General features: G+C 40.4%; 1 protein-coding gene across 3 annotated transcripts in view; it reads left to right on the top strand.

Moving 5' to 3' along the window:
* The first annotated feature begins 1,820 nt into the window (after positions 1 to 1,820).
* Positions 1,821 to 15,697, top strand: part of LOC109627987 (brain-enriched guanylate kinase-associated protein) — a 42,226-nt gene continuing 28,349 nt past the window's right edge. The window contains exons 1-2 of one of the 3 annotated variants that reach the window (XM_069536032.1): positions 1,821 to 3,709; positions 8,786 to 8,817. In XM_069536032.1, the coding sequence (XP_069392133.1) occupies positions 1,952 to 3,709; positions 8,786 to 8,817 (1,790 nt within the window). In that variant the 5' untranslated portion in view covers positions 1,821 to 1,951. Of the gene's footprint in view, positions 3,710 to 8,785; positions 8,818 to 8,945; positions 9,103 to 15,697 lie in introns of those variants that run through there. The other 2 variants (XM_069536033.1, XM_020084830.2) reach the window with 2 other exon arrangements.

Below are 15,697 nucleotides of genomic sequence, written 5' to 3'. Positions count from 1 at the left end.
TGCGTTGCTGCATCTGATTTAAGTTTTATCATCCAAGTTCATTTTAGTTTTGACAACTAGCGGCAGGTGTTACATGTCAAGACGCAGCGGAGGAACAGAAATACTTCACTTAGGCTCAAAAGTGATGGAAGTGTTTCATTTGTTATAAGATGCCAATAGGCTGGAAATAATTGCGTTTTGTTTTTACAATGGTTAAAGACAAAATGTATAAAAAAATACACACTGTGGTCTTTTTTTTATATGGAACGTTTATTTATCCTCTTTAGGAGCATGAATATCTGTAGCAAATGCTGTTACACAAATATTCAGGAGTTACTGAGATAATTCAGCCTTGATTAAAGGGAGATCAACAGACCATTGCCATTCCTAGCATTTCTAAAAGTAGACATGAATTTTAAATAGAATACAAAATCCTCAATATCTCTCATCTTAGAAAAAAGCATTAGTCTCCAATCTTGCAGATTGTTTTCATTAAAGCGAAAACAATACTGGCTCAGCTACAAACATGCTGCAGAAGCTGTTTCTGTTTGGTGTGAAGGTTTGAAACAGGTTTTCACAGAGTAGTTGCTCTGTGTATTGGTGATAGTTTATTAGCAGATCTGGACTTATCCACTTATCAACTTCACTTTATATAATTTATTCCTACATGTTAACATGCTCCAAGGTTTACTTTGTTCCAGCCCAGGTTCTGTCTCTGCATCATCACTCAGCATGTCTCCTCTTTCAAATGCTCCTTTTTTACATTTTATTAAAAGTGGTACAGCTGTTGAGAGTAGTGTTTTCTTTAATACATCTGCCGTGTAGCTTCACACTGTTCACTCACAGCGAGCCAGTCCTCCACCTCCTCTTGTGGTGTAATCAAACCCACACAGTTTGTTAGAAACCATACACGTAAAACAATCACATGAAAATAGGGACAAACATGTTGTGTTCTTTATTTTTTGCCATAGCCATGATGCTAAGATACAAAACTAGAGGTACAGCAGATTCAGAAAATTCACAGATTGAGGGGCTCGGTCTGTTCTGTTATTAACTCTTTTTTTTGGTCTGTCCTTTTCTACTTTATTATTCTATGTCAATTTAGTTATTTCTGCTCTTTGTGCAAATCAAAGTTTTTGATAATAATTGTTTGGGAATAATTAATCATAACGGACGTGAGTATTGTTGAACGAGACTTCAGGGCATGATATGTTCATGGGGAAAATACTGTCATACTTCAAAGTGCAACCAACCTGTATTACCCTTTCAGCTGGAGAGCTGACACCTCTACTGGCCAGGTGTCTGGACAAGGAAACATCTGCTTGGGAGGCTCCTTTTCATCCAAGTAAGAGGCAACAGATGCTGCTCCTGCACCACCAACAGAGACATGTTCTACCTTTAGATGAAAGCAAATATGGAAGTGGCTAAATTAATAGAATGCCATTTTGGGACAATTAAAAAAATAAAGTTAATGAACATGGTATTTAGTATGCTTATCCATGCACCCCAGCATAACAAACACAAGCTAACTACCATGAGTACCATGTGTGACCAATCGATATGCAACCACTTTGCTTGCCTGCTACCAACAAAGCAGATTTCACGTGGTAGCCGTGGTCAATATCTCTGACCTGGATGCAGCTGCTTTCCAACACTATTCGTGTCAATACACAAATTCATTACAGATGATGCCCACAGACAAAGCACTGGGGATGCAGCTGTTAATCTATAAAGCTATCTTAAAAAGGAAAAAAATAGAACGGAGTGTCAGCATATGAATGGTAATGAATGTAGGTTGGTTGACATCCAAATGACTATCCGACTCTAACCTCTTTAGGATCGCATTGTGCGTTTTGCTGGCGCGGTGAAAGTGTGTCACACTGCAACAGCTGGGGTGCACTGTCAGTGGGCTGGACAACTAGGGCAGACAATTGAAATTGGGGACAGAAAAATCAGTTCTCCTGAGCCTGACATGGTCCACTTGTGTGTGTCCATTTCAAACGATGGTCTTAGGCTCGAGTCTGTACAGAGAGGATCACCGAAGACAGTGCGAAGGAGGGGAAGGAAGGCAATTGACATGGCAACTCTGCGGCGGCAACCAAGATCTAGAACATCCTCAACTCGGCAGGATCGTGGCTCATGTTCTTCCACTGCATCTTGCCCTGTTTTCTCTGGACCATACAGCGACCATGAAGAAGACCCGCCACTGCGTCGCCTCTCCTCTCCTCTACTTAAGGGTTCTTTTTCCAGTCTCCACAAGTCTGCCAGTCCAAGCTCCAAAGGTTCCCTATCAAGCTTACAAGGGTCTATTGCCTGCCTCCAAGGATCATTACCAAGTCTCCAAGGATCTTTGCCCAGTTTCCAGGGCACACCCAACCTGAGGGGATCAGTGTCTCGAATGAAGAGGCGATCTCTTGGCAGCCTTGACAACTCAACACCCAGCCCCACTGAGTGGAGTCCCAGCCCAAGCCTACAGAGTGGCAATGGCAGCTCCAGTGACGATGATGGAAGTTGGGACACAAATAGCTGGAGCTCAGGAGCTACCTGCCTGTTAAGGACGCCTGTTAAGCAAGATAGCCCTGAGTCCACAGGGGAATTGGATGGAAAGTCTTGCACCTCTAACCAGGAGTCCAATACTATGATTACTGAGCCTGAAATAATTTACCAAAATCTTATCTTCTCACATCCTGTCAATAAAGCTAAAAGCAAAGATGAATCTGTTCCAGAGAGGGCTTCCACAGCACAAAGGAAAGACACAGGAACGCCGAGTCTTTCCTCATCTTGTCTGAGTAAGAATATTGCCACAGTTTCATGTCATCACAGAGATGAGAAGACTGACAACAGACGCAAGTTTACACAGTTTCTGAATGAGGTTACCTGCAGGGTGCTAAAATCTAACGGTGGTTCTCAGCAGCAGAAATCTACCCTCCGACATCGCTTCCCATCTCCTCCACCACCACCACCATCAACCCCATCTCACCTGCCAATGACAACTGCGATGCATTCAACACCAATAAACCCACAACTACCACCATCTGCATCAGTATCAAACCTATGGTACAGCCCAACAAGCTCAAACCTCCACACCATCAAGGAGTATGATTCGAAGGACGTTACCACTTCCATCCAACAGTGGAGCAAGACATTGCCGAGCTGTAAAATCTTGGAACCTGGGGATGCATTGAGGAAAGTGAAAGGGGACAGTAACTCATACCAAGAGCATGACCTGGAGCTATGTACAAAGGTCCAGACTCAGCCCTCCACTGGGAGACTTTATTTAGAGACAGACATTGACAGAGTGAGGCAACTTGATGAAATGGTAGCTAATGGCACCCTGGGGAAAGAAAGGAATGAGAAAGGACTAGAGAAGGGTATAGGGAAAGGGATGGAGAGGGAAAACAGGATTACATGGGAGAGAAATGGAGGTGTGGGGATGGAGATAGGTAAGGAGGGTGAGAAAAAAAAAGATAGCCCCTGGGAGAGAGACAGAGGAGGTGAGAAACCAAAAGAAAGGGTTAAAGGGAGAGAAAAGCCTGGCTGGGAAGATAACCAAAGAACTGAAAGAGGGAGGGAGAAGGAGAAGAAAGTGGTACCTACGAGTTATGACCAGACTCCGTCTCAATCAGGATCCAGTGGATGGGGTGACCCCTGCCCTGTCTTCAGCTGGCCAGATGGATTTCCCAGAATGTCTTACAGGTCTACCTCACTGCCCAGACCTGTCAATATCCCTGTGAGTACCCTGAAGTGATGGTGAACCTAAATGTACAAAATACTTTTTTTTTTCCTTACCTAGAGCGGGGAAACAGTTTTGGTTGTATTTTTGAATCTAATTTAATTTGCTCACAGCAATAGAAAAGTAAATGTAAAAGTTTGACAGCTAAATTCCTTTAGGCAGCGTTCTTTTCCCATTGATAACAGAATTATCTAGACTGTGGACAATTTGACACAGTCAGATTTTTTTTACTGGTAGCAATGAGTTTTAAAATCCAAACTTGCAACATTACTGGCTTATTGACAGTGGAAAAGGGGCAAGCAGGGATGCATGCACATAAACGTGTTTAAAACTCTTTTCTCTAAGCCAGACACAGACATATTTACAGACTTAGTTTAGTTTCTTGAACAAAGTTAGAAGTTGGTCAACATCTACATTTGGATATTTAACCACATTTTAAAGAGTGTACTGGTTAGAAGGAGAGCTGCAGGCTGGTACTGCAGTTCCACTATAAATCTTCTCCATACATAATCAAACTGCAGCACATATGCACCACACGTAGCTGAGATTTTACTACATCATATGCAGTTATTACATCATGCACGGCTGCTTCATTATGTCTGATTGGGAGTGTAATTCTAAGAAATGATTTCAGAAAGAAACATACACTGTGCAGCTGTTTGTCATGTTTCCTGGTAATTCAGGAAGAGCAGATGTGAATTGCTGGAAATTAGGATCTAAATGAATAAGATTACAGAAGCCTCTGATGATTCCACTCAATCTTTATTCAAGGCTTTGAGATAGTCCATTGCCACACATTTCTCCTTGTTAGCTGAATATTGCTCTTCTCAGATTTATTAGACGTGAATCATTTATGTTTGGTGTTTTGCTTAATTGCATCTGACACATCACCCACTTGCCATACAAAATCAAATCTGCAAACATGATTATTCATTAACGTGCTGTGAATGGGGAACGAGAATTTATTGTGTGCTGTACATGCACAGAAATAAAAAGAAAAGTGTTTTATTTACATAGCACCTTTCAAAAGCAGAGATATAACAAAGTGATTCACAAAAGAAATAAAGAAGAATATAAATACATACAGATGAAGAGCATAATCACAAAAATTCTAATAAAAATGCAAATCTAAGCCTCAACATGTAGGTCTTGATCTGTTGGTGTCTGGAGTGTCTACTGCAACATTTACACCAAATTCCATTAAAATTAGTTCCAAAGTTTATGAGCATGTTTGGCAGGACCTTGACAGTATAGAGATCTATAGATGACCACAAGGACTTTGAATGGGATTCTGAATTTAATTTGGAGCTAGTAAAAAGCAAATAGAATCGGGGTCACATAAGATGTTTTGGAGAATCTGGTCCAGAGTCTATCAGCAGCATTTTGGACATTTGTGTTGCCCAGGTAGATAACAGAGAGTTGCATGGATTCCATCTCTACTGGAGACACAATGGACCTGAGTTCTGCAATGCTCAGCTGGAAAAAGAGCAAATCAAACACTTAAGATGATAGTGCAGAGTCAAAGCCTGGTATGTAGAAACACCCAGATTTCTTATGGATGATTTACCCAACAAGCTGAGAGAAGAAAGACCATTCATCATTTTAGGGACAATGCCAAGAGGTGCAGAAGTTAAGATTTCTGTATTTAAAGCATGTAGCTGTATGGCATTAGAGGCCATTCAGCCTTAAAGGTTGTAGACAGTTATTTAAAACATGCCTATAATAATCGATAATTGTCCTATTAACTGTTCAGAACCAAACAAATAGGACCAAGGATACCACAATACAGAGTTTCAGATGAGGAAGCGAAACTGCAAAACATCTATCAGAACTGCAAGAGGGAAACTTGTCAACAACATTTAAAAAAACAACGTAAAAATGGATCTATGTGGTTTTTGTTTGCATGAGCAGTGACACAAACATCTAAATGAACCGTTGATTGTGGAGTTTCAGGGCAGAACATATCCTCACTCTAACTTGTTCTATTTGTAGAACCTGTAAAGGTCTATTCACTTCTCATTTAAATGCATTAGCATCTTTCTGCCCTCCAACCAGCCAAATCCTAGATACCAAAGAGAAAGTATTGATCCCTTTGGCATGTCATATATTTAGAACACATCCTCCCTTGTTACTTTTAATTTACTCAGACCTGAGAGTAAAAGCAGAAGATGGCTTGGGTTTCAAACAAATATATATAATATATATATATATTAATAATTCAGACACTCTTCTCCACCTTTTTTATTTGTTATATTTGTATTTTATTTAAGAGCTCCAGGCTTAGAAATGCACACATTGTACTACCCTCTCACACCATGCTGCACTGCTTTACTAATACTGTGATAAATGGATGGACCTTGACCAGTGTCCAACAGTGAGGAAACAGAGAGGTGTTTGGGTGGAAGCTTCCTGATCAGAATAAATTCCCTGGCCGTCAGCTCCCTAGCAACTGTTGAGCTGTGTGTGCAGTGAAAGGAATATTTTTGATATCAATAGAGAAAACTGCATATGGCAGCTTTTCACACATTTAATAACTGGAGAGCGGGTCATTCAATAGACAAGAGGTGTGATTCTTTCAGGGAAGGAAGGAGGGAAAGAAAGAATGTTGTGCAGTAAGGATGTGTGCAGGCAAACTAGAGGACAGAAATGAAACACGTGTTTGTTTTATGTTGATAAATCCTATTCATTCACTAGTTTCAACATTTACCATGTCATCCATGCCCCTGCAGTGTTTACATTTTCAAATCAATTTTATTTGTATAGCACCAGTAATAAATATATATTTATATAACTGGCAGAAACCTCTAGCAGAACCTGACTCAGTGTGGGCGGCCATCTGCCTCGACCGGTTGGGTTCGAGTGGAGAAATGGGGACGAGAGGTGAGGTGGGTGGAAAAGAGGTAAAAGAAGAGACAGATCTAGGGGCAGAGTTGTATGTCTAATCCTAACCTGCCCCCCAGGTTGATAACCACTGTTGAGGTTTCACAACCTTGCAGCTCAGAACATGTCCAACATCACTGATGGGTGCGGTTGCCTTTGGTTGGTGCGATACCTTTCTGATAAATTCAGCAATATACAAGCCAACACTTCTCAGTGAATGAATGTACATATGTAGTAGGTGCGGCTGCAGTGTGTCATTCAGTGATGCCTTCCAGGAATGCCAATTCGCCTACTCCCTCTCTCTAGGCTTGCCCTCCACGCACAGAGGGATGGAGGGATGGACAGAGGGGATTACTGAGCGTTGTCTCATTCAGTAGCTGTATGAGTCATCCTGCTGTATCACTTGCACTGTTTGTAACACCCACACAACCACACAACACCACAAAGCCAAGCATGCACGTGCTCATAGCAAATACAAAATGCACTCTCACAAACAGCACATTGAAATCGAATTTGCAACTAAAAATCCAGAGGCTGGATAGAAACCAGACCTCCACCAGACACACTGAAACAATGTCTGACCCTCTGACATCTATGTAGTTCATGTTCAGATATGACCACTGCAGTGTCAGTAAACTGAACTTATTTTCATTCTTTGTTTGTTCGTTTTTTCGTTCGCTCTTCCACGTAGTCTGAACTCCAGAGACTGCACTGAGCAATTGGTTCTGCACCAAAGAATTAAGCCTAAGTGAAAATGTAAATGTAAATGGTAAATTCTCCTGAGAAATCCGAGTCATGAATAATGCATATGTAACCAACAAATGCAACGGGGACCCTTTCTCTGATTCATCTCCGTTTGAGTTTGCACATGAGACAGATGTGATGAAATATGTGTGTGTGTGTGTGTGTGTCATGTTGTTTGTCGACATTGTTGGAAACATGTTTCTGGTTTAACACAACTTTCACGTTTGTACCATAAACATGAAGCTAACACCAAAAGCCACTTAGCTTAGGTCAAGATAAAGACTGGACGCAGCTAGCTGCTACTCAGATATCCTTTTAAACTCGGATTATAATTTATACACTTCACTTTTTGCGAAGATTAAAAGAGAAGTTGTAATTAAGACTTGATGAAGTGGGAGGTTGCCTCTATTTAGTTTTTAAATTAACTTGTATGTCGACATTATGGAAAAGATTCAATTGGTTTTCTTGCCATCACACAGATGATAAGTTTCACACCACTCTCGTGTCTCTACGATAAATGGATGAATCTAATACCTGAAGCTACATAGCTTAGATTAGCATGAAGAGTGGAAACATGGGGATACGATTAGCTGCGACACAGAAACCCCCTGTAACACTCACTCTTTATTCTTTGGGAGGATTAAATGGAGAAGATGAAACATGATCATTCGTGAGCTCTTGCGGACGCTGCTCGGCAGATGTCCGATATCTTTGGACAGAGCCAAGCTAGCTGTGCCACCTTGTTCCCACTCTTCATGCTACGTCGTGACCGAAAACACCCAAGCAGCTGTGAGTGTGTATGTAATTGTCTCCAAACATCTCAGTTTCTGCTCGTCCAGACTAAAACGGGTCCAGCAGCGTTTCCACACTTCTCAGTTTCAGTGGCTCTAAATTCCGCAGTAATGTGGACGCCAAGTGTATCCATCAGAGAGCTGATGTATTTTCAAACAAAAAGGTAGTTCCTAGCTGCCTTTGCTAGCTTCATATTTACCATTAAACTGAACAAATCTTTCAAATTGACTTTCCCACATTGACTCTGTGTACTTTCTTACATTATTCAAGTTCTATCGTTCGACTTTTTCCATTTCCCTCACCAGCATTTCAACAACTACACTATGCGAATCTGCCTCTCTCCCCCTTGGGCTGTTTCTCTCCATTTCTGCAGTACGCAGCATTTTTCTGTACCTCTGCTAATCTGTCATTTCTTCTTCTGTCTTCCTCCTCTCTCTTTCCCTTAATGCTCTCAATACTGATATAGTACGTGTGCCGAGAGTGAGAAATAATGGATATATTTGTTTGCCGAGACATAGTCACTCTGAGAGCTCGTTAAACACTAGATAAGAGGCACTCCGCAGCGTGCAGTGGCAGCGGCGGCGCCAGATAAATCTGCTTGATGAATAAATCTAATCATTTCGCCCTCTCTCCTTCTTCTTCTTCTCTTCCCACCAGAACTCTGATGGAGAGATGCAGCATGACACGAGGTTTGCCACTTTCACTTTTACCTCATCTTCTTCTTCTTTTTCACTCCATCACTCCCATAACCCCTCCTCTTCCTATACACCTCCTCCTGCTCCATTCAATCCTCAGCTCCCTCTCTCTCTCTCTCTCTCTCTCCCCTTTGCTCTCTCGCTCTCTCTGCCTACCAGCTTGTCTCCAGTCAGAATTAGAGGAGCCTTTTTCTAAATGCATGCTGCTCTGAGGGGATGCACAGGCACATGAATATTGTGATCTTATCTGCTGAAAATGAGGCGAAAAGCATATAAACGGTAAGGCGAGAGAGAGGAGAAGTGCATGCCTGGTCCTATTAGCAGTTCTGTGATAAGTGTGTGTAGTGGCTTTGTCGCACTTGTGAAAATAATGACTGTTGTGAGTTCTCTTTTGTTGCTGTTGTGCCATTGTGTCCATATGTTGCATAGTCTGAGGGCTTTGGCACAAAGGGTTGGGCAGACAGTTGTGCATTCAACAGTACAGTATGTCAAGAAAATATCAATACATGTTGTTCTGTGTGTGTGTGAGTAAACTGTCAGTGTTATCTCTGCAGCAAAGATGTGCTCAAGACTCTGATTTAGTTTAGGTAAATCTGTGGTTTTCTTTTTACTCAGTCGATCCAATTGTCATTTGGATGTTACTGGTGTGGGAATAATGGGTTACCAAATGTTCAATGTGTTGTCTATTACTTGATGACTTGAGAAAAGTGATTGCTTTATAATTCAAATCATGACGTATTCTTGCATGTGATGCCTTTAGGTGGCTTTTTAATCTGCATGTCAGCATAACATTATCAGAACATCTGAAGTTAATTGCTTTCACCTCCGGTCTTAACCCCCCAGCAAGTGAGGCAACATTGATTTTTGGAGATGATCCCAGCATCTTGTTACCTAATTAAAGCAAACAGCACTTCGGATAAGATCCTGTCCAGAGGGAAACTTTGAGTTTCAAACTTCCTGCAGGACAGAAAGAGCTTTAGGTAATGTGGTGGGATACAAACAAAAGAAAACTGAACAATGGCTGCTAACCCTTTCAGCACTTTGAGTTATGTTGGATTGTAATGTATATGCTGAATTAAAACATAAAGTTGTGGTGAATGTGGAGGGTTTGGCATTTTAAGCTTTGGCTTCCATCTACTCCTTCCCCTCTGATTCAAGATAATATCACAATAAAGTGTTCAGTGTTAATCTTCCAAAGATAATAAATGTAAGATGAACTCCTATTCAGATCTAAGTATTTGACATAAAGATGTGTTCAGGTCTTAAAAAAAAGAATAACTCACTGTGCTTAAAATAACCAGCTATGATCATTTCCTGTTTTTTAAATATCATGTGTCAATAAAACCCATCATAAAAGTAATTATATGAATAATTCATTATGGGGTTTATTTTAGTGATTCAAACGAAAGCACCACAGACATACAGTATGTGACTACTTCAATGGCTAAATACTTCAAATGGATCCAAAGATGTGATATAATAAGTGTTGAAGGCTGTCCAAACAAATCATTAGCTCCATCAACCCCCAGCAGCACAGCACCGCTCCACCTCACTTCTCTGAAATGGTTCTTGTCATAGACAATAAGCCAGAGCTTTACACTGAGGGCTGTTTAGTTGATCGATGTAACAAAATTGAAATTATCACGCAGTGAAAAAACATTTCACATGCACTGTCTTCACATGAACAATACGTGACAGCGTAAAGTAATAAAAGTCAGATTTATGAGTTTTTGATAAATGTAGATAATTGAAACTTCATATTGATGCTCACATTTTCTACCTTGTGCTAATTTTCTGCTCCAAAGTTCCATGTAAGTTCTATTCTTCATTTATTTCTTAATGATTAATAGTAGGTGATTTGCTGAGTGTGTTCACCGATGCCAGTCACACAAAAGAAATGCTAAACTTTCCGAAGACTGCAATGCAAACATCACTGTCAAACAAAAATGTCAAGCTGTGACAAACCCAGTGAAGCACATTATGTACAGGGACATTGTGCGGTCCAAGGACAAAACTAAACAAATAATAGCAATAATAACTCTTAAGTTACATCTCTAGAATTTTTACAATTTCTGTAAACATCAACCCTTTCCCAAAAAGAAATCTAGACTTTTTCTGTGGGTCTGTCATACAGTGTGTAAAGACAGACGACATTACTGCTCATTACTTACCCCTGGCTGCAGTATAGGCCATAAAAATGTCATGATTGACAGCTGAGACTGACTCGTGATTGGTTGAGCACATGCTATCGTGGCTTTATCCCCTGATTGCTGCTGCACAGAGTGCAAGATTCTTATGTTTTGGTTACATTTCTGGACAAACGGAGGAAGTGGAGACAAGTAGTCTATATACAGTCCATGGTCCATGTCTAGTGGAATTGTCTGTGGGAACATATGAGTAAACAAGTGTACAGTCGTAGCTGCTGAGATTAGTTGTGGAAAAAACATGGACAGAAAAGTGATTAAAACAGTACAGTGAATTTGAAATTTGGAAAAACACATGGAAAAAAGAAAGTTGTTCTGGCTTCACTTGACTTCATGTGACTTTTAATTAGGTTTCTACAAATCTTTCATCCCACCTTCATCAGCTGCATCTTCCAATGATCCCTTTGCCTCCGGCACCAGCCGCTGGGAGACATCACTAGCCCACTCTGCTTCAGTCAGACTTTGAGGAATGTGCCTAAAGAGGCTTTGTTTGTTCATCTCTCATCTGTCCCTAAGCTAGGCATGTAGCATCCAAAAGCAGATGCTATACGAAGGCTCCCTTCAGGTTAGCCCGGAGCACTTTACCACCTCCCCGCTCGTCTAATTATTTCCAAGACAGTGAAATCAGAGATTTATGCAGGAGCCGTTTGTGAGGGTGGACTACTGTAGCATCTGGAGGTTGCTGTTGAGGGATCTGCCTTGGAGCTTACTCAAGGGGGTTGGCTTTGTCTTTGAGTGTCTACATGTGTCTGTACTCTCTAATTTAGACCCCTGTGAATCACATGTCTAAGTCCTAAGACTCTGTCTCTCCTTGACTTCCCACTTCACCACCCTCATGGCTTCTCGGACTGTTGGAGATACGCAACTCTGCCACAGAGCATTTCTACGGCTCTGTCAAAGCCAACAGGACAGGGTCAGCTGAGCAGCTTAAGCCTCTGGAATACACATACTGTAGACCTCTGGAGTCGTATAGCACAAAGTCCATGTGATGTATGTCAGAAGAGAAGAATGTGTATGGAATTTTAATGTCACATATAAAATAAGAGCTTTAACGTGATCTTGTTGTATCAGCGAAGGCCATTTTAGCTCTGAATAGTAATTTTTTAGTTTGCTAATGCAGCTCATTAGCTTCAGTCCTGATCTCTCTTGTTCAGTGTCATGGTTAAGAGACTGTTCCTATTATAGCAAAAATAATTTGTTGATACAGCCTCTGCTGTGTTGGGCTGAAGAAAACATGCTGTTTCAACAGACAAAAGCCTTTTTGTGAAACACATACAAACAAGCACACAGCGCTGTTACGAGCTACATGTTGAACAAACTGTGCAGCTATTGCACCCATTACACCTCAATAAATACTTTATTGCACCCTGGAGGGCCGTGCATGCCGCCGTATGTTCAGCCTACATGCACAGTCTCACTTACCACTGGTCCCCTCCCACAGAGTAAAGCATGGTGGATTTCCAGATGCCCAATCTGGGCTGTGTTGATAAAGAGAAAAAAGTAGGGATTCTTTTTTTCTCAATGTGGTCTTCATGGCCCTTTGTACCTCTTTTGATCTGCACTGCTGAGCTCAGCCACTGTTCAACATGTACTGTGCTCCACAGGAGGGAAGGTATCATATAAACTTTAATTTTCGATGCAGGGGTTGATGATTTTGATATATACAAAAAAGCAAAAGTGATTTTTTATACATATATATATATATATATAATGTTGTGCATAGATGCATATAGATAATTTTTTGTAGGTTCTATTTGCAGATGACGATGTGGGTTGAGTTGCTGTTTGGGAATTCCCCATTTAACCCAGTCATATAATTTTATAGCATTTTTGTGGACACTAGCAATGTCAGCAAAGACTTCTGTGTTTCTGCAAACAAACACAGACTGAATCCTCCTGGAACATACGTCTGGAATTTCATCGTTTTTTTGTTCAGTCCAAATTTGCCTGCAGCTGTTATCAGCAAAACGGCTCTAAATCCACTGTTCACTACCTGTTTGGCACCAAATGACACAGTTAGCATCTAGCTGGTGAACATAGTGAAACATGTGGCTGATAAATAGCCAGATATTTTCCTTTGGAGGTTGTGCAGAGCTAAATGGAGAGTGTTAGAGGAAGAGAATATTGAGCCTAACATTTATTATGCCACCAGAAACACCAGCAACTCCAAATGAATGCTAATGATGTTCTGTATCTGCTGAATGATACGCTGCCCATGAAATCTTAAAGGTGATCATACATCAAGGTTCACACCAAAATATACATATTTAACAATATCATAGGAGATCAACAACTTGATGTTTTGCTTCATTGCTGCTTTGTACTGTATATAGCTGTGTGCAGTGCTACTTAAAGTCATATTTGCTGCACCTTCACCCTTTCATCCATAAAGTTGTTAGCGTTCACACAGACAGTCAGACTGCATTTGTGCACATACCCACACCCGCAAGTGTTTACCAGTCACTTGGAATCTGTTCCTTTTGAGAGCTAATACCATAGATTGAATGAATTCTGAGGAAATGCTGGGTTTACCATCTTTAGAGTTAGCCATGTGTTAGCATGACAAAAATCAAGTATAAAGCCTTTTAATATAAACTGCACTTTATCACTGTGCTATACATTTACTATCCCATTAACTATATTCTGAATCTAATTCAATTTGGTGAATAATAGTTACCACTCTGTCAGAAACAACAATTTCTTTACAGCTTTTTTCTTCTCTCTCGTATTTTAACAGTCTGCGAGGCGAGCAACTCTGTTCCTCTGGCAGGCTGGGTACACAGGTATGTCACGACTGTGTTGTCGTGGCAACCTCAGAGAGGACTGAACCCATTCTCTTTTACAGAATTTTAACAATTGAGAAATCTTAACCCAGGCTGTGGTCTCGTAACACAAAAGTATAAATTGTGTGAATCATACTCTGAGTGCACTGCCTCTCTCTGGGTCTGATTATTGTCACTTGTTCGACAGGTTATGCAGGGGTGAAGGGCACAATGAAATGTGTCACTGTGTAGCTATGAAGACATTGTGATTTATGTCTGAAATCAGTTAGAAATATAGACAGAGAATATACAAACGCACATATATATACATATATATATATACAGCAATATAAAACACAAAGTCCTTCAGCTTTTCAAATTAATCCTTTGTTTTTACTACCAGGAAGATTTTGGGAAAATCAGGTTCATATTTGAAAGAGATCTCACGATTGTGTTCTTGTCTTTAAAAAAAAGGACTCCTTAATGAAAGAGTAAATCATCTTTAACTTCATTTGACCTGATAAATCTGAAGGCTATACTTGGCCAAGTTACTGCACAGAAGGTATTCTGAGAAATATGTATATATTTGCTTAGTTTTGCTTTGTCATCCTCAGCATATTCTGAAAAGCTTTTCATCCTTAAAGAATGACAGTGTTACTCCTTTATGTTACTGAAAAAAGGTAAAATCAGGACAAGCAAGTGGTTCAGCGGTACCGACATTGTCCAGCTATCCAATCCCCCTTGTTGTTTGTTGTGCATTCATTTTTTTTCACAGTCGTCTTTGTATTCTTAAGAATAAATTGAGAAAGATAATTGAAGAGGATGTTATTTTTTAAATAGGGCATACGCTCTCTCCAATTTCCTACTGACTTTAAATAAACTCAACAGAAGTTAAAAAATGAGGCATCGAGAACCTGGCCAAAACCTGACTAAACCAAACTGGTACTGCCAAAGTCGAGACTCAAAGAGACCCTGCAATCCCAAGATATTCTTTTATTTTTTTCATCCATTTCAGTTTCTCTTTCTGTCTTCCCACACATGCATTTCCCTTTGACATTGGCAGACTCAAAAAGAAAAATAGACATTTTTAAATAAATGAAAATAGTCAAACCCAAACAATAAAAATGTAACCAACAAAATCTGATCAATGTGAAAGTCAACTCTCCACAAACTGGCAGTCAACCTTTGAGTTAACCAGTTTTTTAAATCCCTTTCCCTTTAAAAGTTGAAACTCAGGTTTGGAAAACAAGTTTACTGAAGAAAGTTGCTCCAACAGTTTAGTATTTCATGGCTGAAAATAAAACTAAAAATGTCATGGGTGACTTGCAAGAGACAGAATAGAAACGTTTTTTATTCCTGGTATTGGTCAAGGTCTAAAAACACAAGAGTACCCACAATGCACCTACTGTGATAAGACTGTCCATGTTAAACAGAAATGTCTTCCAAACATTGTGCCCTTGATTTGTACTCCTTAAAAATTGTTGTACCTATCAGAAATTTGTGCTGTGACAGATGGAGATCCATTCAGTTCAGTTCACAGTGCACACACTCACCACAGCATTACATGAGAAAGATCCCCTGTAGTGACTCCTGCTGGGGCCCCCTGCTGTCATCTGATCTGATCAGGAAGAGTGTGAAAGCTGCCTACAAATTGTCATAATTGATTGACAATTCTCTGTTTCCTCTGAAGGTTGTTACACACATAAGATTCTACTCGCACAAATTAAACTTCCTGGCTCTGACTGACGTACCCTTTAAAGGAGGATACATCAAGGAGCTGGAGGGAGTTTGATGAGTCATAGTGCAGCAACGGAAACTATTCATTATCTGTTAATTTATCCCCATGAGCTTTTTTGTGTTGGAACATGGCATTATGGTTAAAAAGCAGTGGCCTTGGCCATGAAGTGT

The sequence above is a fragment of the Paralichthys olivaceus genome, chromosome 12, assembly GCF_024713975.1.
Source record: "Paralichthys olivaceus isolate ysfri-2021 chromosome 12, ASM2471397v2, whole genome shotgun sequence".
Taxonomy (NCBI): Eukaryota; Metazoa; Chordata; class Actinopteri; order Pleuronectiformes; family Paralichthyidae; genus Paralichthys; species Paralichthys olivaceus.
The sequence above is the reverse complement of the archived record's forward strand: the minus strand, read 5'-3'. Positions and strand labels throughout refer to the sequence as shown.